Raw genomic sequence first — 23,529 nt, 5'->3', positions numbered from 1 at the left:
GCAACAGCTCAAGAAGCTGCTCGCGGCGGCGTGGCAAGAGGGCAGTATCAACAGAACAGGCGAGAAGATCACACTGAAGCGGGTCGGAAGCCACATTAGTAGCGTTCGACGCATCAACTTCGCAAGCAGATGAACGGTCGTTAGCGTCGAGGTCAAATAGTAAGTCCACAGGCTCAAAATGGCCAACGCACTCTCCACAAAGCAATATAACGGGATAAGAAAGGGTATTGAAGACGAGAAGTGTGCTGGCACCATTGCGCAAGTCAAGCACGGCGAAGGGCAGTGAGATACGGTGGCGGCAGAAAGCAACGTCGGAAGGTAAGAAGAGAACGGTGGCGTCGGCGGTAGAAGCGGCAGACAGAGGAACGAGCACAGCGCTAACGGGTGGGATAGTAGTGGCCTGAGCGACATGGAGTTTCGGAACAGCACGAGGACCCACGTCATCAAACGCAGCGGCGGATGGCAGAGCGCATGGCACGGAAAGTTCGACGTGAGGGCGGGCGCAGTCAATCATGGCATGATGATGGGACAGAGTTTACAATACAATTTTTACAAGTTATTTATTTCACTTGACACAAACAAATAAACATCCGTAACTCACAAACAGCGCAAGATCTTGCTTGGCGTTTACCCATGGGAATGATGCTTCCGTAGTAATAGACGTTGTGCTTAGGTATAACGACAAGCTCACGGGAGAGTTAGTCGAACCCTTTCGCATTGCAAGAAGTGGTAGTGGACGTATTACGAATGCACCGGTGGCGTTAACGAAAAAGGAAGCGCTTTCTTAGATATTCCTCAATCGGGAGTAACACTTCTTTTTGGGCGAGTTGGTGCATACTTGATTTGAAGAAAATAGCGCCAGAGGATGCAAACCACGAAAAGACAAGGACGAGACACAAAGCGCTAACTCACAACTAATTTTATTGAAACCAGGCAGCGCCTTTATATGGCGAAGTTTCACTGAAGAAAGAAGGAGGAGGGCAGGAAAGGTAAAGATATCGAAGCGACCATCACAGCGAGCACACATGAGCAAGCGGTAACCAAAACAAAAACAAAAAAGTTAACAAAGGTTATTTAAGGGCGGCATCTAAAAATTCGAACTCGGACGAAAAAAGTGAAACAGATGGGGTGCTCATACACATATTGCCAAGTTTCCTTATGTGAAAAGCCTCCAGACATTCACGTGCCTTCTTATCTGCGCTTTTGCCAAGAATCTCAGTCTGACTCAATCGTGCCTCGCATCCGTCGCTACCCATAATATGCGCTACCAAATGTGCATATTTATCCTTTAAATCTGATAAATTTTGGGCATGTTCCTCCAAGCGCTCGTTGATGCAGCGGCCAGCCTGGCCAACATAGGTCTTCCCACACGTTAAGGGGATAGCATAGACCACTCCTGCGGAACACATGATGAATGGAGAGTCGTGCCTTATCTGGCAACCCCGCTTTCTTGAGCTGCAAATACGGGGGCACAGCTTTTGCTATTTGGGGGCGGTAAAAACGACAGTCACCCCATGCCTGTTGGCCACTTTCTTCAAGTTTTGAGCAGTTTTGTGCAAGTAAGGCACCACCAACGGCTTATGTGACCTGCAACGATCCTCTCCGGAGTTTCTTCGTGTTCATTGCTTAAGTTTTTTTAGAAGGGTCTCGCAGACAGCAGTCAACACTGAGCAGGGGAACCGAGCCGCCGAATGCCGAAAAAAAAGCAGACTTCCTTCACCTACCCCTCTACAGTAGGTGAAGCTTTAAATGCTTTTAACAAACATGGACTTGGGCTCACATTCACCCATGAACTTCCTGACACTAACGTCTTACAATTTTTAGATCTAAAACTAACCTTTCTTGAGAGACATGTTTGCTGGGGCTATTACCCGCGCGTGAAGAAAGATCTTTTGCCTTATGATTCTATGCACTCAAAGACGGCGAAAAGAGCAATAGCGTCGCAATGCTTGGAATCTTCTTTGAAAAAGTCTTGCCCGCATCGGTTGCAGGCTGGCTTCCAGAATCAGGTGAGCCGGCTTTCGCCGGCTGGGTTCCCCTGCTCAGTGTTGACTGCTGTCGAGACCCTTCTAAAAAACTTAAGCAATGAACACGAAGAAACTCCGAAGAGGATCGTTGCAGGTCACAGAAGCGGTTGGTGGTGCCTTACTTGCACAAAACTGCTCAAAACTTGAAGAAAGTGGCCAACAGGCATGGGGTGAGAGTCGTTTTTTCCGCCCCTACAAGCTGAAAAGCTGTGCCCCCGTATTTGCAGCTCAAGAAAGCGAGGTTGCCAGATAAGGCACGACTCTCCATTCATCATGTGTTCCGCAGGAGTGGTGTATGCTACCCCCTTAACGTGTGGGAAGACCTATGTTGGCCAGACTGGGCGCTGCATCAACGAGCGCTTGGGGGAACATGCCCGAAATTTATCAGATTTAAAGGATAAATATGCACATTTGGTAGCGCATATTATGGGTTGCGACGGATGCGAGGCACGATTGAATTAGACGAAGATTCTTGGCAAAAGCGCAGATAAGAAGGCACGTGAATGTCTGGAGGCTTTTCACATAAGGAAACTTGGCAATAGGTGTGTCAGCACCCCATCTGGTTCACTTTTTTCGTCCGAGTTCGAATTTTTAGATGCCGCCCTTAAATAATCTTTGTTAACTTTTCGTTTTTGTTTTGGTTACCGCTTGCTCATGTGTGCTCGCTGTGATGGTCGCTTCGATATCTTTACCTTTCCTGCCCTCCTCCTTTTTTCAGTGACACTTCGCCATATAAAGGCGCTGTCTGGTTTCAATAAAATTAGTTGTGAGTTAGCGCTTTGTGTCTCGTCCTTGTCTGATCGTAGTTTGCATGCTCTGGCACTATTTTCTTCAAATCAATCTGGAGTGTACAGCGGTTGCCTCCGCGAATATGCTTCTGTATGAGTTCAGCGTGCATTGCTTACTTTCTTTGCTACATATGGTTGCGCTTTTTGCAATGTTTTGATTTCTCTTTTTACTTGCCTTGTGCATATACGCGTTTTGGATAGTAAAAGGGTCAGTTTTGTGACTGCTTGTGAGTGTGTATGCCTTCTTGGTGTCCTGTTTGCTCGTACTACCATTCAAGAAATTACTGCAACTACTGTTGTTACTGCTACTACATGTACTGCTGCTAATCCTACAACTGCTGCTGCCACTGCTAATAATACTACCATTACTGCCACTTCTAACCACTACTACTTCTACTACTAGTACTGCAGCTATTACCACCACCCCCACCATTACCAAAACAACAATGTAGAGTTTCTACATGCTACGCAGTAACATCCGCGGACTCGTCGCGAAATTGTTTTGCTTAAAAAACGCGAGAAAAACTGCCGATCAGCTGTTCGTAAACGCTACCCGTCGCTGAGGTACAACGTCCTCTTATCTTGAATGTCAAGCAACAACTGGCATTTTAACACATGGTAATTATACCGAGAGTATAAACGAATCTTTACATGATGACGGCTCGGCAAACCTTGTCATAGGAAGCGACACACAAGAACTGCTGAGATGCGTCAAGCAGTGAGTGCCAGAAGGCGCTCTTGGAAGCACCATCGGATTGCGAGTTAACAGTTTGTGAACGCTGCATCATTTAAACGCGCAGTTTTACAGGTAACCGGATGCGTTGTCGAGGTTGCGTCAACAAGAGCGGACCGGTATTCAACCATGTAAATGATTAACCTCATTAACCGAAGCCTAATAGTGCACATTCTAACTGGTGAACCTTAGCACGTTATGGTAGAACTAGATTGAAGCTGGTCGCAACGATTTTCAGAAAGCCTAAAAGACTTTCTGAAAAGGTTTCTTATGGCTCGCGGCAAGTTAAACCTAAGGTTACCTGGTTAAACCAGAACCAAGAAGCCATAAAGCCCACCCAGCTCCATGCAGCAGCACGCGGCGCTGTAGTGAACACCAGCCCCGTTTCCCTTTCCTGGTACTTTCGCCGAGCTGCTACCCGAGGTTTTCACCGCCCTTCTATGGCATGAAGAGAGATCAGACAGATAAGGCCAGTTAAGTCAGCAGAGTTTCAGCAAATCGGAGACATCATCACCACAAAAATAACAACCCTCCCCAGCTTAACCACATTCACTGCAGGGCCAGGGCCTCGCGCATTCACCTCCAGCTAATCTTGTCCTAATCCAGCTGCAACGACCAGACCACGGCAAACTTTGTAATCTCCAACTCCCACCTGACTGGCTTCCGTGCTCTGCTAAGCGGGGCTTCGCTCGTAATCCACTTTGGAGCTCTAAGAGACTATCGGCTATTTTCCTTCACATTATACGCTCAGCTCTTGCCCATTTCTTCGTCTTCACTTCAGCTAGAATATATCCAATTCGTGTTTGTTCCCTAACCCACTCTGGTCTATTACGGTCTGTTAGCGTTGCACTAAACACTTTTAATGTCATAGCGTTAGAGAGGACATTCGGAGGAAAAGCCGTGCACGTTGTCACACTAATACAGGATTGGTCGACAAGGTTGTGACGTCTCACGTCGAGCTGCGGAACGAAAGTGATTAAAACTCAAATTAAATTGCGAGTATGATATCGTACCATGACTGAAATGCCACTGAGAAGACAAGGAAAGGCAAATGAGTTTCTAGTTATCAAACACCTGAAGGAAGCGAACAACCACCGAAACCAAAGAGCATAGTGGAGCTTTTCAATACAATGTTTTTATTTGTGTTCTTGATCAATGTAAGATTAAAATCCTAATTTATTCATCACTTGAAGGTAATTGATTAGAAAGAATAAGAAAACCATATGCCGCCGATGGGATCAGAACTCGCGACCTCTTAATTTCGCTTCCGGTGCTCTATGAACTGAACACGTAAAGTTATTTTCAAAAGAAAATTGGGGTAATTAGTTCGCAAGTCGAGCCATGGGCCTTCGGTTGCGAGTGACAAACCTTACCCCGAGGTCATGGTAGCACGTTTATTCCACTTACTAAAAGAGCGAAGTAGTGTGGCTTGTTGTGTATGACGTGTATGCCTAACGATGTACGCTAGTTAATGCCTGCAATTGAAAGAAACAGTAATTAAGAAAGAGAGTAGGAAATAACGATGAACGATATCGTCTCATACACTTAAGGTGGAGCTGAAGTCTCCTGCTAATTTTCTTTTTATTGCAGAACTCGCTGCGCTGTCATCTATGTACCTGAGGCTTAGTAGCTTAGCGCCAGGTATGCGATCTTGCCAGACTACTGCGTATGCGCAGTAGGCGCCCAACCGGTCCGGTAAATTTGGACGCCAGTATGCCTGCGTTTGTTAAAAGCATCGCATTTTCTGAAAAAGAGCAGCCACAGCTAAAATGTTCTGTGAGCCGGTTGCACAGTATGATGAAGAAAGGTGGCATGCGCGCCTGGACAAAGCTGCTTCGGTCGACGCTGACTACCTTGCATACCCGTGAGCAGACAAGGGTTTGATTGATATTTACGGGTACGTTACTGTTTCATATCCATAGCGTGCCCGCAGAACGCCGAACCAGGGAAGCAGCCGCACAACCAGTAGAACCAGAAAAATGAACATTTTTTCTAAAGTGTAGGGTGTATTTATAAGCAGCCGAGTGGCCGGAAGATAGGAAGGAGCACGTGTACGTAGCGATAGCTCGAAGCTGTGAAGGATCGCCAGATAAGGATGTAAAAGGTGCGCGCACTTCGGAAACACACGTGAAGATGCCACATTCCTTCCTCCTCAGAAATGAAAGCGTTGCACTGGCTTGCGTTCTCTTGTTGAGCGTCTTAGTGCAGGCTGGGCGACACCCGTATTCAACGGGGCCACCGGGATATCTGGTGCTGGAAAATCTGGAGAATCGGTGCCATTTGGGACGCGCCGCGCATTGCTGTCTTCTTCTGGGTTCACCGTTTTTGGATGCTGTAGTTGCTGTAGTGTTGCTTCGTCTTGCTCACTGGGATGTGTGGTGGTTGTAGTTACTGCCGGGGTAACCACTGGTGCTTCTTGCCGCGGGCGGACCTGGCTACGTGCCGCTGGATGACTCCGTCCGATGTTTCCACTGTCACCATTCTCGATCCAGACGTCGCCTTCACATGGCCGGGTGTCCACTTGCTCCCCGCACCGTAATTGCGGGCATATACCTCACTTCCAGGTAGTGGCAGGAAATCATCGTTGCTCTCTTTTGGTCCCGGAAGGGCTGGAGGAAAACATGTGTCCAAGCGTGAGGGTGTTTGATCGCCCAAAAGCAGCTCTGCTGGGGATTTGCTCAACTTTTGCGGAGTCCTCCGGTAGTTAAAAAGTGACCGTATTAGGTCCAAAAGCAGCTCTGCTGGGGATTTGCTCAACTTTTGCGGAGTCCTCCGGTAGTTAAAAAGTGACCGTATTAGGTTCTCTTCCAGGTTCCCTTCCCTCATTTTTCGAAGACCATTTTTTTATAGCTCGCACTGCCCTTTCCGTCGCACCATTAGACTGGGGATGGTATGGAGCGCATCGAAGGTGCACAATGTTGTTTGCCAAGAACGACGCGAAGTCCTCACTGCTAAACTAGGTACCGTTGTCAGAAACGACTGTGCGAGGCATTCCAAACCTGTTGAAAATGTCACGCAGATCGTTAATTGTAGTCTGCGTTGAAGCATGCGCCACAGGCAGTGCTTCGAGCCATTTGGTATGCGCGTCTACTACGAGTATCATTTTTCCGCAAATCGGACCCGCGTAGTCAATGTGAATACGGGACCACCTTTCGCCTGCTTCAGGCCAGTTAACGACGCGGGCCGCGGCGGGCATGGGCAGATTTTGCACACAGTGCTGGCACTGAGCAGACACCTCTTCAATGTTTCTGTCGATGCCTGGCCACCAGAACAGAGAACGTGCGACGGTTTTCATTGCCGGTGAACCCTGGTGCGTTTCGTGTAGGATATGCAGCACTCGCTCCCTAGCTTCGGTCGGTATTGTGACCCTATTACCCCAGTACACCAGTTCATGTGCTACAGATAGTTCTCGTTTACGGTCAAAAAACGGCAGTACGGCCTGGGCCATTCCGTTTGTGTTCCTGGACCACCCATGTAGTATGTACTGTTTGACCTCGACCAGGACAGGGTCAGAAGACGTCAATGCCTTCAGCTCACGCGTTGTTACGGCGCCATTGTTCAGCTTGTTCAGCGACAGCACATATTCGGGCGGCTCACCGTCATCGCCAGATTCCGGAGACCGCTGCAGAAGTCGGCTCAGGGCGTCCGCATTCAGCATTTGTAGTCCTGCTGCGCACTGTCGCCGGAATCGGTAGGCCCCCAGGTGAAGCGCCCACCGTTGTATTCGTGCGGCGGCCATTGTGAGCGTTTGCTTGTCTGATCTCAGCAGGCCGAGCAGTGGCTGATGGTCAGTCACCAAGGTAAATTCCCGACCTAGAGGTAGTCGCGGAATATCGTGACGCCGACTACCAGAGCCAGTGCCTCTCGCTCGAGCTGCGAACACTTGCGCTCCGCCTGCGTTAATGTTCGCGAGCGGAATCCGATTGGCCTGTGAACGTTACTAGTCGTGTGAAACAAGACAGCTCCCACACCGTACGGAGATGCGTCACATTCATGTTTAAGTTCCTTCGAAGGGTCGAAATGAACGAGAAACTTCTTTCCTTGGCACGTTCAAACGCGAGCTCTTGAGGCTGTTTCCATTGCCAACGTGCATTGTTTTCAAGCAGTTGATAGAATGGACCAAGTGTGGTTGGCATGTTCGGCAGAAACCTAACGTAACACGTAACCATACCCAAAAACGCACGTAGCTCGTGAGATTACAGGGGCTCGGTGCCTGCATGATAGCGTCAAGGTTTTTCTCTGTCGGATGAAGCCCATCATGATCGACGCGATGACCAAGATAAGTTACCGCTGGGCTACGCAACTTGCACTTATCGATCCTTAGCTTTACACCGCACTCTCGGAAGCGCTCTAAGACGTTTTTGAGCCTCTCACCGCTGTCACTCGCTCTCTCGGAAATGAGCACATCGTCAAGATAAGCCTGCGCTCCTGGAAGGCCAGCCAAAACATTTTTCTTTGGAATATTGCGGGTGCAGAGGCTATCCCGAAAGGAAGCCTATTGTAGAAATAGCCCTTTTGGCGTATTAATGACGCAATCTTTCTTCGCGTTATCGTCTAAAGCCACTTGACTGTATGCGTCTCGTAAATCCAGAGTGCTGAAATAGTTCTCATCATGAAGTTGGGCAAACATATCCTCAATGATTGGCAATGGGTATTGCTCTGTTGCACACGCTGGATTTACCGTGGCCTTGAAATCTCCGCAGATTCTTACTGCACCGTCTTTCTTAAGCACTGTGACTATGGGCGTTGCCCATTCAGAATGAGCCACCGGGGACAGTACGCCCAGAGAAACTAAACGGTCTAGTTCAAGTGTCACTCGCTCGCGTAGCGCGTATGGAATGGGTCTGGCCTTAGAGAACTTGGGTACGGCGCCTTCCTTCAGGTGCAAGCTGGCTGGAGGGCCCTTGATTAGCCCCAGTTCCTCGGAGAACACGTCGTGGTAGTCATAGAATATGATATTCACGCTGGATTCGTTTGCTTCTTTTGTTGACGCGGAGTCCTCGACAAACCGAACCACTGGAACACCTGCGCTGTTCAGCTGCTGGATTAAATCACCACCACAGAGGCTTTGTCCCGCACAGTCCAACACGGTCAGCGCACACTTTACTGTCGCCCCTTTATGGCAAACCTGGAGCGCAAGCTCCCTAACTAATGCAAGGCGTCCTGTGTAGGACGATAAATTCAGGCTGGACGGTTTGAGTTTCGGCCATTGCTCGCGATGCTTATCGTACAGTTGACGCGGAATGACACAAACGGGCGACCCAGTATCGACTTCCATGCTCAGCTGCACGCCTCCCCAGGCAAATGTTTGGCGGATCGGCGGTTCCAGACAGTTTTTTCGTTGAGATACCAAAGTCCAAATGTGGGCGGCTTCGTGTTTCTCGTCTACTGCGGTTTACGTCCCTGAAAGGGCGTTAGTTTGCGCCGTCCTTAACGTGCATTGTTCCCGAGCCCCGCGGCTTCGAAATTTCCTTGCGAGGTGACCACGTCGTCCACAGCGGTAACAACGGGCGTAAGACCAGGAACAACCTGCGTCATTATGTTTTGTACTACCACACCTTGCGCATTCTTGATGCTCGGCAGCCCTCCTCTCATCGGGCTGAATTCCCTTCTGATACGCCCGTACTTTTAACACGGGTGTCGTTGTCGGTTCAAACCTGCGTTCCATGCCACTATCCGCAGCCTCAGCGGCAAGGACCATCGTCTCAACGTCTTGTAGCGTTAAGTCCTGCTTTGCCAGTAGCTGCTTCTGTATGGCACTTGACCGTATACCCCACACAATGCGATCCTGTAGCTTGCGATCCAAAGCACTGCCAAAATGGCATGGTCAGCTATTTGGCGAATCTCTACCGGGAATTCATTAATCGGGTCTCCCTCCGCTTGGCAACGACTGAAGAACTTGAATCTTTCGGTGATTTCGTGCCTCTTGGGACTGTAGTGCTCACTCAGTACTTCGACGACTTCTGCATATGTCAACGCATTTGGTTTGCGCGGGGCAATCTTTCCTGCCAGCACTTGAATCGTACGCTTATTTAACGCAGCAACCAGCAATGCTCTTTTCTTAGACCCGTCTTCAATCGCATTCGCTTCGAAGTATGCTTCCACTTTAACAAGGTACGGTTGCCACTTAACTTTGCCTTCGTCGAAGTCCGGAAGGTGGTGCGCCATGCTGGCCTTGGTTTCTCGGTTCTGTGTGGGTTCCTGTTCAAATTCAACATTCACTGCATGGGCAATGTCCATCCTCGTCGCTACTGTTGCATATCCATAGCGTGCCCGCAGAACGCCGAACCAGGGAAGCAGCCGCACAACCAGTAGAACCAGAAAAATGAACCTTTATTCAGAAGTGTAGGGCGTATTTATAAGTAGCCGAGTGGCCGGAATATAGGAAGGAGCACGTGTACATAGCGATAGATCGAAGCTGTGAAGGATCGCCAGATAAGGCGATAAAAGGTGCGCGCACTTCGGAAACACACGTGAAGATGCCACAGTTACGATCTAACAATATCGGCAAAAAAGTCTTACAGAATCTGCATGCGCAAAAATATTGATGTAGCTTGGCTCAGTAAAATGAGCTCATTGCCTCAACTGCCGTAATGTATTAGGGCCGGAGGATTCTGGATCTGCCATTAGCAATGTCAGGCGAATTGGCGCGGAAGCGCTACTAGAACTTTTTTGCTTCCCGGGAACACGCCTACCGTGGACATTTGGTTCCAATAGCACATAAGTAAGAAGCTAACAGCCAATAACACCATGATTTTGGCAAATTTTTGCGAGAAATGCGAGATATGAGGAAAGAAGCGGAAACAAAAAGAAAATACGGAGGGCTCCTAAAGCTACTTACGTGCTTTGAATGCAAAAACATTGTTACTTTTTAGATTTTTATTTTTATTTTCATTTTATTTTTATTTTCTATTTTTTCTCTTAGTTCTTAGTGACACACTTACTTACTCGCATATAGTCGTAAGGCAACACACATATTCTAGGTTCACCTTTGTTCGTCAAGAGGCATCGCGGTTTTGTGGCCTATGAGTTGCGTGCTTGCCTGGCAGTCTAAAATTCATGCGTTCGATTCCCCGCACCCTCACAAATTTTTGATACCACGGTGACGTCATCTCGGAATTTGGGGACCGCTGCTGCTGGTCAACGCCGACGTCGGGTTTCTTTGTGACGAGCCCCAAAATGCTTTTGGCATAAATAACTTGTGCGTTCTCTAAATTTTCCTTTTACAGGAACAGAACACTAAGGTTTTGGTGGAAGCGGTAAAAGTGCAGAATGGCACCGTCGCCTACTTCACTTCGACCCGTGATCCCAGACTCAAATGCCTGACTTCCTGGGTGCCAGTATACGAGCCTGAGAATCACTTCGCCATCTACCGTCATCACTACCAAGGCCAGAATGGAGAACCTGGGTTCGTAAACAATATCTCACGTGCTTTATATACAGCCTATGGGATTAGCACTGCAGTTTTCTTCGGGTAAAAAAATATATTCTCCTATGCTTTCCATCGTGCCACATGCGAAGTGTAATAACAGTCACACACCTGTTTCGCGCCGGTGACAACTTCACGTTGGCGCGCTATACTTAGGCGCAAGGACTTTAGGCACAAAGAATAGCTAACTTTCGTGGTGATAGGGACTATACAGGAAGAAAATCGTAACTAGTTTGCGGCTGCTTCTTTGAGAAAATTTGCATTTTTGTTAGGGGGAAGGAGGGGTTGAAGTTTTGTACTCAGGGGTTGACGGAGGGAAAAGAGGTAGACAGTAGGCTTCAGATTCCAGCTTCGATGGCAAGGAACAATCGTCTCCACATCATAGCTCTTATTGTCACCCGAGGATAAATTTGAGATCAGGTGCACACCAGAACGTGGGCAATATACAATCGGATCGTCTAAGGCATACAAGCAACATGACTTCGATAGTCAATGTAAGAGAGTGAGAATGACACGTTGGATTGGGCAGACTTGAAGGCATGTGCTCGCCAAATAACTTCACTACTTTGCTATCTGTTATAGCAAGATCTCTTATTGGAGAGATGATTTTCCTCGAGGAACGCTATGGACGAGGTCAACGCTCTGAGGAGGAAGGAACGCCTCCTTAAAACTTGTTGAGGAAGAAGCAAACTATTGGTGTATTACAGATGTCAGAGAGCGCCGAGGCAGGTCGGAACAGTAGAGAAGGACATGTACAGGGCCCACAGATCACACACCACACGGGTCCGCCCCGCGCCTTTTATATGGGCGGCCAAATCTCTTAAGTCCCGAGGAGTCCCTAAGTTGGCAGGCCAGCTACCTCAGGCACAGCACGTGATGTAAAATTCCATCGCCTGCTCTGATGGGCAGTTTGCATTGACACACGTTGGAGGTGGCACCTTAAGTGACGAATGCTGCGACACCAACTGGCCTTCGCTCCGTTATATGGAGAACGGCTCGACCGGCGCATGACGTCTCACATTGCCCCGCAGGAGCGGTCCCAACAGAGACAAATATGTTTAACGGAGCTGCCTCCTTTCTAAGCACTGTCTTAATCTAATTCCTCCCACTTTGTGTGTGTTGGGGCGGAAAACCTATCCGATAACTTGTCATTAATATGTCGTGCGTCTTTTTCTTCATAGGGCTGACGTAGATAACTGCGTTAACATGACTGCTACGGAGTCCTTCACGTTCGGGTTCAGCCCTTGCGAAGGTAAGCATTTATGCGTTCCGCCTGAAACCCTATTTGTTTTGTACTTCTGCGCTAGGCTCTTTCTGATTCCCAGCCGGTCCGGCATGCTTGTGACCCTTTCTGTTACACGAGCCTTCTTGCGTGTACAAGCTACGAACCGAAAGGATTTTCGATTTTATTTTATTTTTGTCTGATATGCTATATAAAACGCTTAAAAAAGGGAAAAATTGTAACGAGGATTAAAATTGCAATGAGAAATTTGAGCGCAGCTCTGTAGTCTCACTAAGGTTTGCTGGGTCGCCGTTACGTCTGGCGACGATATTAGTAATAGTGGATGAAGAGACGATGTTAGCAAAGCTTTAAGGAGTGATGGTTGGTCGTACATTTTAGCACAGGAGTGCGCGAACTATATTGCAGGAGGAACGACACAGGACAGGGGCTATCTCCGTCCTGTGTCGTCCCTCCTGTAATATATTTTGCGCACCCGTATGCTAAGAATTCAACAATGAGCAATGCGCAGCGCGAGAGTGTGTTGCAGCGTAACACGAGGCGTAACCGCTTGCCGCGTTAGCCAAGTGCTCTCGTGCAGTGACGACCGAAGCTGATGTGTTCGCGGTGCTTTGGGTTTGAAGCACAGACGCGCCTACGTTTATATTTTTATTTATTCATTGTTTTGCTCTGTTGCAGGAACGGCGGCGACACGGCTCAATTCACGAACGGTTGATTAAGAACTGCGCTCTAAAATTCTAGCGTCAATTATAGTGGACTATCGCAGAGGTTGCCGAATTGCAAAGCAAGGCGTTAATACGTATCCACCTGTCTATAACACAAATACAAGTGTTTCATTGTTATTCTTTCACGAACATAAGCCGAACCTCAGTGCAGAAAGCTCAGAGATAGTCGGGTGGGCACAGATTTCCGGATGTTATTCGACTGCGCGTTTGTTGGCAACGACCCGAGCGCGCGCTTCCAACCGCATATAACGGGCCCTGGCCTTCCACCTTCATGCAGCGTCCTTCACACGTTTTCAGGCATTTGATGGCCTCTCATGACCATCTGTCACATTGGTTAAGACGAAGGTTGCACGAGGCGTGGGTGGCGTACAGGGATGTTACGTGATCGCGTGTGAGCGCATGACTCATCCGAAGCCGACGACTGCAGCGGTATGTGCATGCGCTCATTTCTTCGTTGTCAGTGCACCAGACGTGGGGCGCAGCTGCTACTGACAACGCGCCATAAAACATTAATCAAACACACTTCGAAAAGCTCTCACCATAAACTTTGTAGCGAACGAACGTGCAAAGCTTACGCATCTGTTCTTAACAGTGTACAGAGCGTAAGTTTTGCAGGACGTGTGGAATAACTTGTAAACTGAGCACTACGTCTTTCTTTTTGCCTTTCAGAGGGCACCATTTCTTTTGCGGCCCAGCGGTACTACTTCAACGGAAAGAACTGCTTTATTGGTCGATTCCCAATTCTGGGCAACGATTGTAAGTCACATTAGTAATTATAAGCTGTCAAACTTGTGCTGCACGCGCATATGAAATAGTGCTAAGTAGTTGGCGGCCCAAGTTCGTTCATAGCACTTTTGACTTAGCTTCTGCGGCATGTCCACAGTTATTGCCGTTGTTCTCCGTGAAGTATCACCGCGGGGAGACCGAATGGTATATGATGTTGGAGCAAGAGGGTGAAGTGATGCGAGCGGGGTGTCCAACCTCAAGGGGCAGACCACGACGTTACAGTCAGGCCTCGGGCGAGCAGTTGAAGGTGCCTGTGGCTGGGAGTGGCGTTCACAAAAGCCTATTCCCATCTCATCGCAATGGCTGACTCTCCAGCGTGTGACCAGTGCGGTTGTGACGAAACGATCAGCCACCTCCTCTGTGACTGCCCTCGTTTTGAGCGAGAGCGCGGTTTCCTAATTGCTTATCTCCTCCGCTTGGACTCGCGTCCTTTAAGAGAGTCCAACGTTCTGGGGCCTTGGACACAACCTTCCACACAACGGAAAGCGGTGAAAGCGCTCCTGAATTTCTTAAGGGACTCGGGGTTGCATACCCACCTATAATCTTTAAGTTTTCAGTGCGCGCCCTCTGTCCCTGTGACATACTGGTCGCTGGACACTTAGAAAACTCATTTCCTTGCTGCTCTTTTTCCTTTTTTTCCCCTTTGTTCCCCTCGCCAAGTGTAGGGCAGCCAACTGGGCATCGCCTGGTTAACCTCCCTGCCTTTCCGTTCTTTTCTCTCTCTCTCTCTCTGCGTGAAGGTACCCGAAAAATTTTTCGGCCGATCAATGAGATTGACAGGGACCGAGAGCAAATCTTTATCAAGCGAATACAGAGGACTCAATGCGATTGGTGCTGAGATAAATTACTTGAAATCTGAGCTCGGATTTTCTCCGCTTTACCGCTAAATGTACTTTGGATTGCCTGGACATGAATACGCAAGTGCGAAAAATGCTACTTTTACCATGCAATAAGACTTTTTTTAACAAACTACTTATGGAAAAATTGCCCGTGAGGACTTGGCATCAGAGGAAGGGCATTTTTAAGGCGAAAGCCTTTAATGCCGCATACTGTCGTGACCAAGACCTCTTAGCAAATGTGTCCACGAATCGGATGCATGCGTCATATGGGCATATGCCAATAAATAGCCAATCGATACTTAATCGGGTGCAATCGAAAGACATCAGAAAATGATATAAAGTGATTTTATGATTATATTATTGCACTTATTGACTAATTGGTAATTAGTAGTAGTTAAGAAGTGGCATATAGGACTGTGCACTGCGCCTGTGCCTTAACTAACGCTAATTAAGCAATGTACTAGTTAAGGTCACGTTAACTATCACTAACCATACATTACCTAGTATCACGAAATGTGGAATTCATGCTTAACTATCATTAACCATCATTAATGATTAGACGTTTCTAGGGGTTTCATAGAGACTTCCATCACTTGACAGTTGAGTGATAGGACATGATGGATGGAATCAGAACAATGGTAAAGACTAATTAGCCTAATTAACATTTCTAGTCATACCAGATAAATAAATAAAACCGAGTAGGAAATTGGTCGAGTTGGGGAATTGAACCAGGGTCTCAAGAGCGCGAGACGAGAACGTTAACAACTCCCCCATGCCAGCCCGATGGTTTGAAATGAACAAAGGCGCGTCCAGCTAATACGGCGCCTTCGTTCACTCCCATCTTCCTCCCTTCCCTTACTGCGAGGTTGAGGTCTCCACCGAGATATGCGAGACAGATACATTTCCTTTCCTCAAAAAACAATTTACCGTCGAGCAAGGCGTAGAGTCGAGCGGGCGATGGCGTTCTGTGGACTCCCTGGCAGCGTTGCAAGGCGCTCTCGCGTCCCACACTCAGAGGCGAAGCTTAACATCTTAACCACACATCACTGACACAAGCAGCAACACTGCGCTTAAGGCTTTCGCCTCACTGCACGTTAGATTAGCAATGTGCCCCCCTGAATTTTGGTTTGGTTTAGTTTGGTTTATTAGGGTCTAACGTCCCGAAGCGACTCAGGCTATAAGGGACGCCTTAGTGAAGGGCTCCAGAAATGTCGACCACCTGGAGTTCTGTAACGTGCACACTGTCGTCTGCGAACTGCCGCATCTGTGATTCTCCTGAGACAATTGAACATTGCGTCATAAATTGCAAGGCCGCAATTAATTTCTGGGATGTCTTGTAACGGCCTTCGATAAAGCCAATCTATTTGACTTCCCATACCATACGCTATCTTGCCGGAGTGCGATATGTTGGTGAATATCTTGATGTGTTTTTCTTGAATGAACTACTCCTCTTATGGAAAACTAGAAAGATGCAACGGCCCTGTGAATCAGTTGTGTCGTTGAAATATTGCTTTCAAATGATTGTTCCCCTGAGAGAACTGTGTGAACAGACAGATTTTAAACTGCAGTGGCATTCCCTTTTGTAGGCGTTCTCAGCCGTACCTCCCGTCCAGTGCTGTGCTCTTCTGCCTTGCTTTAGATGTCGTTTGTGCCGCTTGTTAAAAGCTTTGTAAATGGTGCATGTAAAGACTAGACAGTGATTCGATTCCCACCGTGGGTACGAAATTTGTCTGTTTCTTCCGCTGTTTTTTAAGGATGAATGCTTGCATGCATATGGGCCGAAATTTAGACGAAGAGTTGCGCATAAGGGATGACTCGTGCCAGACTCGTGATTCGTGTCAAGCTGTATTTGACATATTTTCCTGCGCCTCCGCTGTGTGTGCGTTTTCAACGGATAAATAAAGAAAGAATTTGAATTTGAATATAATTTGAAAGGCTAATGGTTCCAGTCTTACTCTTTATTTACGAGAGGGAATGTTGGTTGTTGCTACTTTGTTCCTCCCCGAAAGAGCGAAATTTTTGTCCATAAAAGACGATAAATTTCTGTGTATGTACGCAGCTCGTGTTGCATTTTTACATAAAGCCGTGGCACTACGGGTGGAATTTCGTCTTTTAACCGGGGACCTAAAGACGGTGAAGGGTAAACATCACTACAGCTTCCCAGTCAGAACGGCTCCACAAAGCGACTGCGCTTGCAGTGATATAGGCGCCCGCCACATCTCGAACTCTAACGGTTTACGTGAACTGTAGCGCTTTACGTAAAGGAAGTTTGTAGAGATAAGGTGGCCCCAGCTGGGACAGGATCGGGCTAATTGGAGAGATATAAGAGAGGAATTTGTCCTGAATTGGGCATAGTGAGGCTGATTATAACTAGGCTTTAGTGGCGGCGTGGGAAATATGGGAAAGTAAATTTCTCTGCACGTTCGCGAACCAACGCCGTCGACAGCGTGCTCGAGACCTTCTCCAGGCTTGCATCCAGGACCATAGAGAGAGCGTGAGAAGATGCGATGAAGATGCGCTGCGCCTGAGCGCCTGCGCTCATTCACAGGCTACTGCGGAGAAAATGCTTGATGACCTTTGTCAGACACGACATTTTTGGAGGCCTCATACGCAATCCTACGACGACAGTAGTAGGATTAGTGACTGAATCAACTACCATATGCGCTCATTGGCGACAAGGACGCCTGTGCAGCTTCCGTGACGTTTCCACCGTAACATCACCTGTCCGAAGCGATATCACATGTGTGGGATTGAACACATAAAATACTTTGTGCGGTGTAAAAAAGAAATCACATGAAAGACGTCGATGTCTTGGGGAAAGTTGTACATTGGGGAGAGCGGTAGGAGCAATAATGCGAGGTTTAAGGTACACCTCTACATATGCCAAGAAGTCACGCACTCTGAAATCTAGTTGCATGTTGGCGCAAGAATGACTGCGGCCTTGGATTTGAGAACACGCGTAGCAGGTTTTACAGGGAAGACTTAATAATTTAAAAAAAATAGGCTTTTTAGGGAAAAATATGTCTGTTGTGGCATAATATTACCATTGTTAGCGGACACCAAAAAGCCGATGAAATATCCTAGTAATAAGCTCGTTAGAATCTAATAAACAACTTTTTAGCTATCACAGATAGGCAACTGGTTGCAGTTAGAGATATGCAGCCCGTAGTTAGAAATAAGCATATAGTTTATAGAAAATGCGATCATCTTCGCCGCTCTGGCTCAACAAAATTTGGCTACATCGGGCCAAAATACATGCGCATTCGAAAAGCATGCAGTAAAGCAACCTTTCCAGTGTACGGTACTAGTCAGAAAAGTAAAATTTTTACAAGCCTCAGCGCTAATGGTAATCGCGTTTTTTTTTAGTTTTAAAAACTGATTGCTATTACTAATGACTCGCTAAAAATGTTGAAATCTAACTAGGAGCCTAACTATAACAATTAAAACGTTAATTATTAAAAATTATTCAACCAGCTCACACCTTAAGGCGATTCACTGTTTTTCTGGCGTAGGACAACACTGGTAATATTATGCCGAAAAAGTCATATTTGTACCGCAAAAAACCTGTTTTTGAGAATCACTTAAGGGTTCCCCTGAAACACCTGCTATACCTTATGTAAAAGAATACTAGAGACATCATTATTAAAGCCTGGAATCGTGCGTCAGTGAGTCGATTGTGATCATGGACAGCGAGGTGGAAACCATTGGACCCGCACAGCACGACAGGCTTGCGCCGCTGACCGTTTCGTACTTTTATTCCTTTGGCATCCTTTCCATTCTTTCTCTTTTGTTTCCTTCAGATACGTTTGAAGAGTGTGCGTCAATATGCAGCAATGGGTGTAATACACAGCTGGAAGTTAGCTAATCGTTAAATGTGTCTTCACTTCCTACTTCGTCCTTCTGGTAGCCAGGAAGCAACGAGCAGAAACACGAATGTTCGACAAACTCAACCCCATAGTGGCGCTGATATCTGGCGTTCATTCTTCACGAGGCGAATATTCACCGTTTTTCTCGAGCACAGATGGCACGCTGTAGTTACAATAGTCATGCTTTATTTATTGGCGCCATATATATACATGAAGCGAAGGGCCAGCGGTAAAAGCTGTCACAACCGACAGCTTCATAAAGCCGCAAGCCACCACATACACTTGATAGCACCATAGAAGCAAAGAATTGATATGTCTCTTAATTGCTAGAAAAAAAGAAATAATAAGAATGTATCAGCAATTTGCGCCTGACAAAATAAATACTATAAGCATACGTAGAAGAGCGTTGAAACGACGCTAGGAGCAGCTACAAAAGAAGTTTCACTTACAGGCAGGAATAACAAAACCTACAAGTGCGATGACAATGAGTCAAGTAAAAGTAACCAATAAATGAAGCGCATTTCTTGCTTCGAACGAAATAACAATCAAAGGTGATCACATACAAGCTGTGCAATCAGGATAAACAACATGCAGAAAAACAGAAACGGTAAGAGAACCGAAATAGTAGGTACAAAAAATAGAGGCAGAGTTCTTTAAACGTCATCTTTGCAAGTTGTACATGTTAGTCATTTAATCATTCAACTAACCGGGCTGATTTATTCTGGAGTGTTAGTAGGCCGTAAGCTGTTTTGAACGGTCATTTAGGCAACCGTTTTACGTATATCCTCAAGCCAAACATCGTGGGGTAATCACGGCCTGAATCAATACGGTGCAATGCGATTGTGCACTGGAAATGATGCAGCTGGGAGCCCGTAAAGTGGGGCGAAGATACTGCTCACGCTTTGAGTGTTGTGCACTGCTTGGGTCTTAATATTTGGCGCTCGAACTGTAAGTGCCGGTCCTGTGGTCCTATTCAGAACATTTCGCGACTTCCTGTCGCACTGTGCAAGCGACATGAAAGGCGATAGCTGGCACGCCTTCCACTCCTCATGAAGTTTCCTTGACAGACGCTGGGGTCAGTGAAGCCCCCCCCCCCCCCCCCCCCCCCCGCCAAGTCTCTCCTAAATTAGCCAAAAACGGCTGCCCGCACTTCCAGAATTTTTGTAGCAACTTCATTAATAACTAAATGAGTCGGGCGTTATTTGCGAACGCTAGTTTCTTGACGACAGATCCTCTCCTCAGTTCTCTCTAGGAAGTAAGAATGACAAATTTAGCACCAGGACCTGCTCTCATCAATTGTTTATTTAATTCTTTTTTTCGTCGCGCCGACAATTAGTTAGGCAGATGTTCATCAAATTGTCCCTTTCTTTTTCCTGTAGATTGCCTCCTATGGGTGAAAAGAGAGTACAAGGATTCTGTGCCTGAAGAATGTGTGGCTGAGTTCGATAAGCTGTGCGGCCCGGAGAGGTATGCCCTCTATGACAAAGACCAATGCTCTTAACTGTGCTTTTAATGATTCTGCTGTTCTGCTGACAGCTAAAATTAATTTTTTCTCATTCGTGCCGATAATAAAACTTCTAAAAGTCATGGCTTGTTTCATTCGCCCTGCTTACATCTTTCTACTTGGAGGTGACCCTGAATGGACACATACAGCAGTGCAGTTTCCTTTTACTTGTCTGAGTACGACTGTGATTATTGGTTGTAGATAGTTCCCACTGCTCTAGCTGTCCTTGCTACGTTTTTTTCCGATATTATGCATCGAGGTCGGATTTCCGTTAAACAATACAAATACGCTGAATTCAGTTTTAAATATCTTGTTTTTGTAAAAAACACGCGAGTATTCTTGAAATGCGGCCCACAGCTTGCTGCCTCGTGAGTCTTAGTTACACTCGCTCAAAGGAGAAAATGTCCAGCTATGTATCGTATGCGGGGCTGCGACGTCCGTGAGAACGAGCAGGCGGAAGGCTGTGCGTATGCGTATGTGTGTGCGCGAGCTATGTGTTGCGCCACTCTGTTCGAATTCGCGCTAGACGGACGGGTAGCACCGGAGGAAAAACGCTGGCTGCGGTAAAGCGCCGCTTTTGAAAGGGACACGTGGTTTTCCAACGCTAACCATCAACGGGGCCAGCCTGTTGGCGAAGTGAAAGTGTGCTTAATGGCCATGGCTATAGAAGAACTTGACAGGCGCTCGTTGCCGCCTTCAGGAGCGCCGGCGGCGAAAGAGCCGCTCAGCGCCGAGGACCCCGAGGTGAAGGGAATGTTTGCGGTTTATGGGGGTTTAACGTGGCAGAGCGACTCAGGCTTTGAGGGACGCCTCAGTGGAGGACTCCTGATAATTTCGACCACCTGGGGTTCTTTAACCTGCGCTGACATCGCACAGTACTCCGGCCTCAAGCACTTCGCCTACATCGAAATGCGGCCGCCGTGGCCGGAATGGAACCCGCGTCTTTCGGGTACGCAGCCAAGCGCCGTAACGACTGAGCCACCGCGGTGGCCAATAAGATCAGGCTTCTAGAAGATGCAGTATAACCATGGAGGCAACAATACAGGAAGGACACGGGTACCGTGTCGACAGACAGCACTCTGGTCGAGAAGTTGTACCGAAGTTGCACTCGGATGTAAGAAAATTTGTTATACAGAATTGTTTGTTGTATTGCAGCTGAATTCAGAAAGCAAAAGAAAAGAGCTGTTGCTACTGTTTGGATGCCAGGGGTGTGGTAAGACGGTATTGACGTTGCGTTGAATACCTCAGTTGTGCATTTTCATGCATTTCTCCATGACTTATGCGCCTCTGCAGTCCGGGAGGCCCCACTCACTGCCAAATTTCGTCTACTAGCTTACCACGGTTCACTCTCATCACCAGGTGATGCTGGTTACTTGCCGGAAGAATGATAATAAGGGCTGGTTGGAGCATTTTGAAGGAAAAGAAGTAAAAGCGCTTCCTGAAGCCACACAGGTTTCTTTTTGTGTCAACCGGAACGCATCAGTGGCAGTTCTATCACTGCAGTCCGCTAACAGACTGCATGATACCCTGCTCTCCTCTCAACCCAGAGCGGCTGCCCAGCGATATCATGACAACCAAGGTTTTAAAAATACATTTCAATTTGAGTTCGTCGAACGTAGCAACAAACGTTCTTGGTGATCGTGGAACCGAATGCCCCGCGCTCTCGGCCGGGCTCATTTTAAAGCTAATCGCGAAATTTCAAGTTAAAGCGTGGAAAGTTACTAGAACATCCTGGAAAAACGTAGAATAGGCTCCGCCTGGATAAGATCAACGAAGATAAAACTTGGGCGCGTATCGCACCACAAAAAAAAAAGCGATAAAGCGGCGTGCCGGCAGCTTTGAAGAATAAAAAAGCAATCACTACGAAAATTCGCGGCAATAGTTTTCTTTGGCTAACAGCCAAACTGTTGCTTCTTTGATTTCGGCTGAGGATGTGGAGAAGGCGGGTTAGACATGGTGGGTCCGCTGCCTTTGAGGATTACTGCAACTGAATCCACCATCTAAGCATCATGAGTGATTTGAAGATCATCTGAATTTCCGGACCTATGAATGGGAGAAACAGCACTAATTTGTTCCTGCCGCTGAGACAATACAGACAAGGACCGTTGGGTCATTAACGAAGGCATGGGTATCATTACAGAGATAGCTGCAATTTGCGTGGCTTGCGTAATCTGCGCTGCCAGAGCGTTAGGTATGCACTCTGTGACGGTGACGGATCTTTTCATTCATTTTAGCCATAGAGGTTTCCACAGCAGCCACTACAGCCTGAGATATAGATGAATACAGTGACATTGCTGAACGGGCTGACACACCTGCACAGCCGTGTGCTCTCTGGTTTCTGTGATTGCTTCGCGCTGCCAGCAGTGTTCGCGGTCAATAATTTTGAGAAATTGTGACTCATAAGCCCGAGAAGAACAATGCGAAGAATTTGCAGCGCGAGCACTACTACAATGTCAAAACTAGTTCTTTTGTCCTAAGGATGAATTCAATGGATGGTCGTTGCCGCATTCGCAAACCCCGCAAGGTGGACTTGCAACCAACGGCCCTAAATAGCGATAACTCCAGCAATTGTTGCACTGCAGTGGCTTAGACGGAAGCGGATCTACACGGAAGATTAAAGGTCATGCTTTTATTTCTGACTGGCAGGCATTACCCGCAAACGTTGCATTTACCGATTCCTTGGCACCGGCACATTGTTCACTTCCCAGCACAGCAATATAAGGGAACAGCACCTGCCGCGGAGTGCAGGTCGAGGTTATCAATTGGAGACAAGCAAGAGTGTACACCATGAGCCAGTCCTTTTATGCAGGCCAGGTGAGAAGGAGTGAAGCTGCTTACCGGAAGAGATCCAGAAGACGAGCAGTTTAAGAGTTTCTTTACGCAGGAGTGGTCTGGTGAACGGGACAGAATCCTACCGCGTCCAAACTGCCTTACCTCAGTAATTGACCTATAGAGGGAAGTGGCTGCCTGGACAACAGCTCGAACAGCCCCTTGGTTGTTCATTTTGATGACACCACCATCCTTTGGCTCCAGCGCCACAGGAATGCTGCGGACGCCTGAGGGTCAAGCTTCAAGAGGCATCTCATGAGGCGATAGGGAATCCGACTAGGGGAAACTCCCCTAGCCCGAAGACTGCGCAGACATTACCTCGGATTTACGAACTAACCGCGTGCGTTATCCACACAAGACAAAAGGCGCAGGTGGAAAACCATAACAGGACCAACCACTGGATGCTTAGCCGTTCCGCGCCTCAATCAAGCTTGCGTCGTGGCGTGTACCTTATGCACTCATGACGATGATCATGATGTCCTCAGGCCAAATGGCACTATATGCACGCATAGATGATGATGATGATGTCCTCGCATAGAATCCCGGCAGACGTCTTTTGTTTCTTCTTCAGCGGGCCGCTTTATTGTTTCCGATTCGCCTGGCTGTCTTCTGCACAGAGGCATTTTTTTATTATTCTTCTTGGTAATCTAGCCGCAGGAACGCGCCTGAGTGGCTAAATCTATTCTGTGCGAGATGTCGGCTCGACTTTTTTCAGAGTAGATGATATGACAGAAGTTATAATGGCGCTTTTCACACCTCATAG

At 47.5% G+C, this 23,529-nt stretch overlaps 1 protein-coding gene across 1 annotated transcript in view; it reads left to right on the top strand.

Annotated features, from left to right (window-relative positions):
* LOC149362034 (uncharacterized) overlaps positions 1–20,020 on the top strand; it is a 45,177-nt gene extending 25,157 nt beyond the window's left edge. The window contains exons 2-5 of the mRNA XM_089569641.1: positions 10,778–10,956; positions 12,159–12,229; positions 13,612–13,698; positions 19,813–20,020. Of these exons, the coding sequence (XP_089425767.1) occupies positions 10,778–10,956; positions 12,159–12,229; positions 13,612–13,698; positions 19,813–19,934 (459 nt within the window). The 3' untranslated portion in view covers positions 19,935–20,020. The remainder of the gene's footprint in view (positions 1–10,777; positions 10,957–12,158; positions 12,230–13,611; positions 13,699–19,812) is intronic.
* Positions 20,021–23,529: the final 3,509 nt, after the last annotated feature.

The sequence above is a fragment of the Amblyomma mixtum genome, chromosome 2 (assembly GCF_055824585.1).
Source record: "Amblyomma mixtum isolate Tamu chromosome 2, ASM5582458v1, whole genome shotgun sequence".
Classification (NCBI taxonomy): Eukaryota; Metazoa; Arthropoda; class Arachnida; order Ixodida; family Ixodidae; genus Amblyomma; species Amblyomma mixtum.
This window is presented reverse-complemented; position numbering and strand designations above follow the sequence as displayed.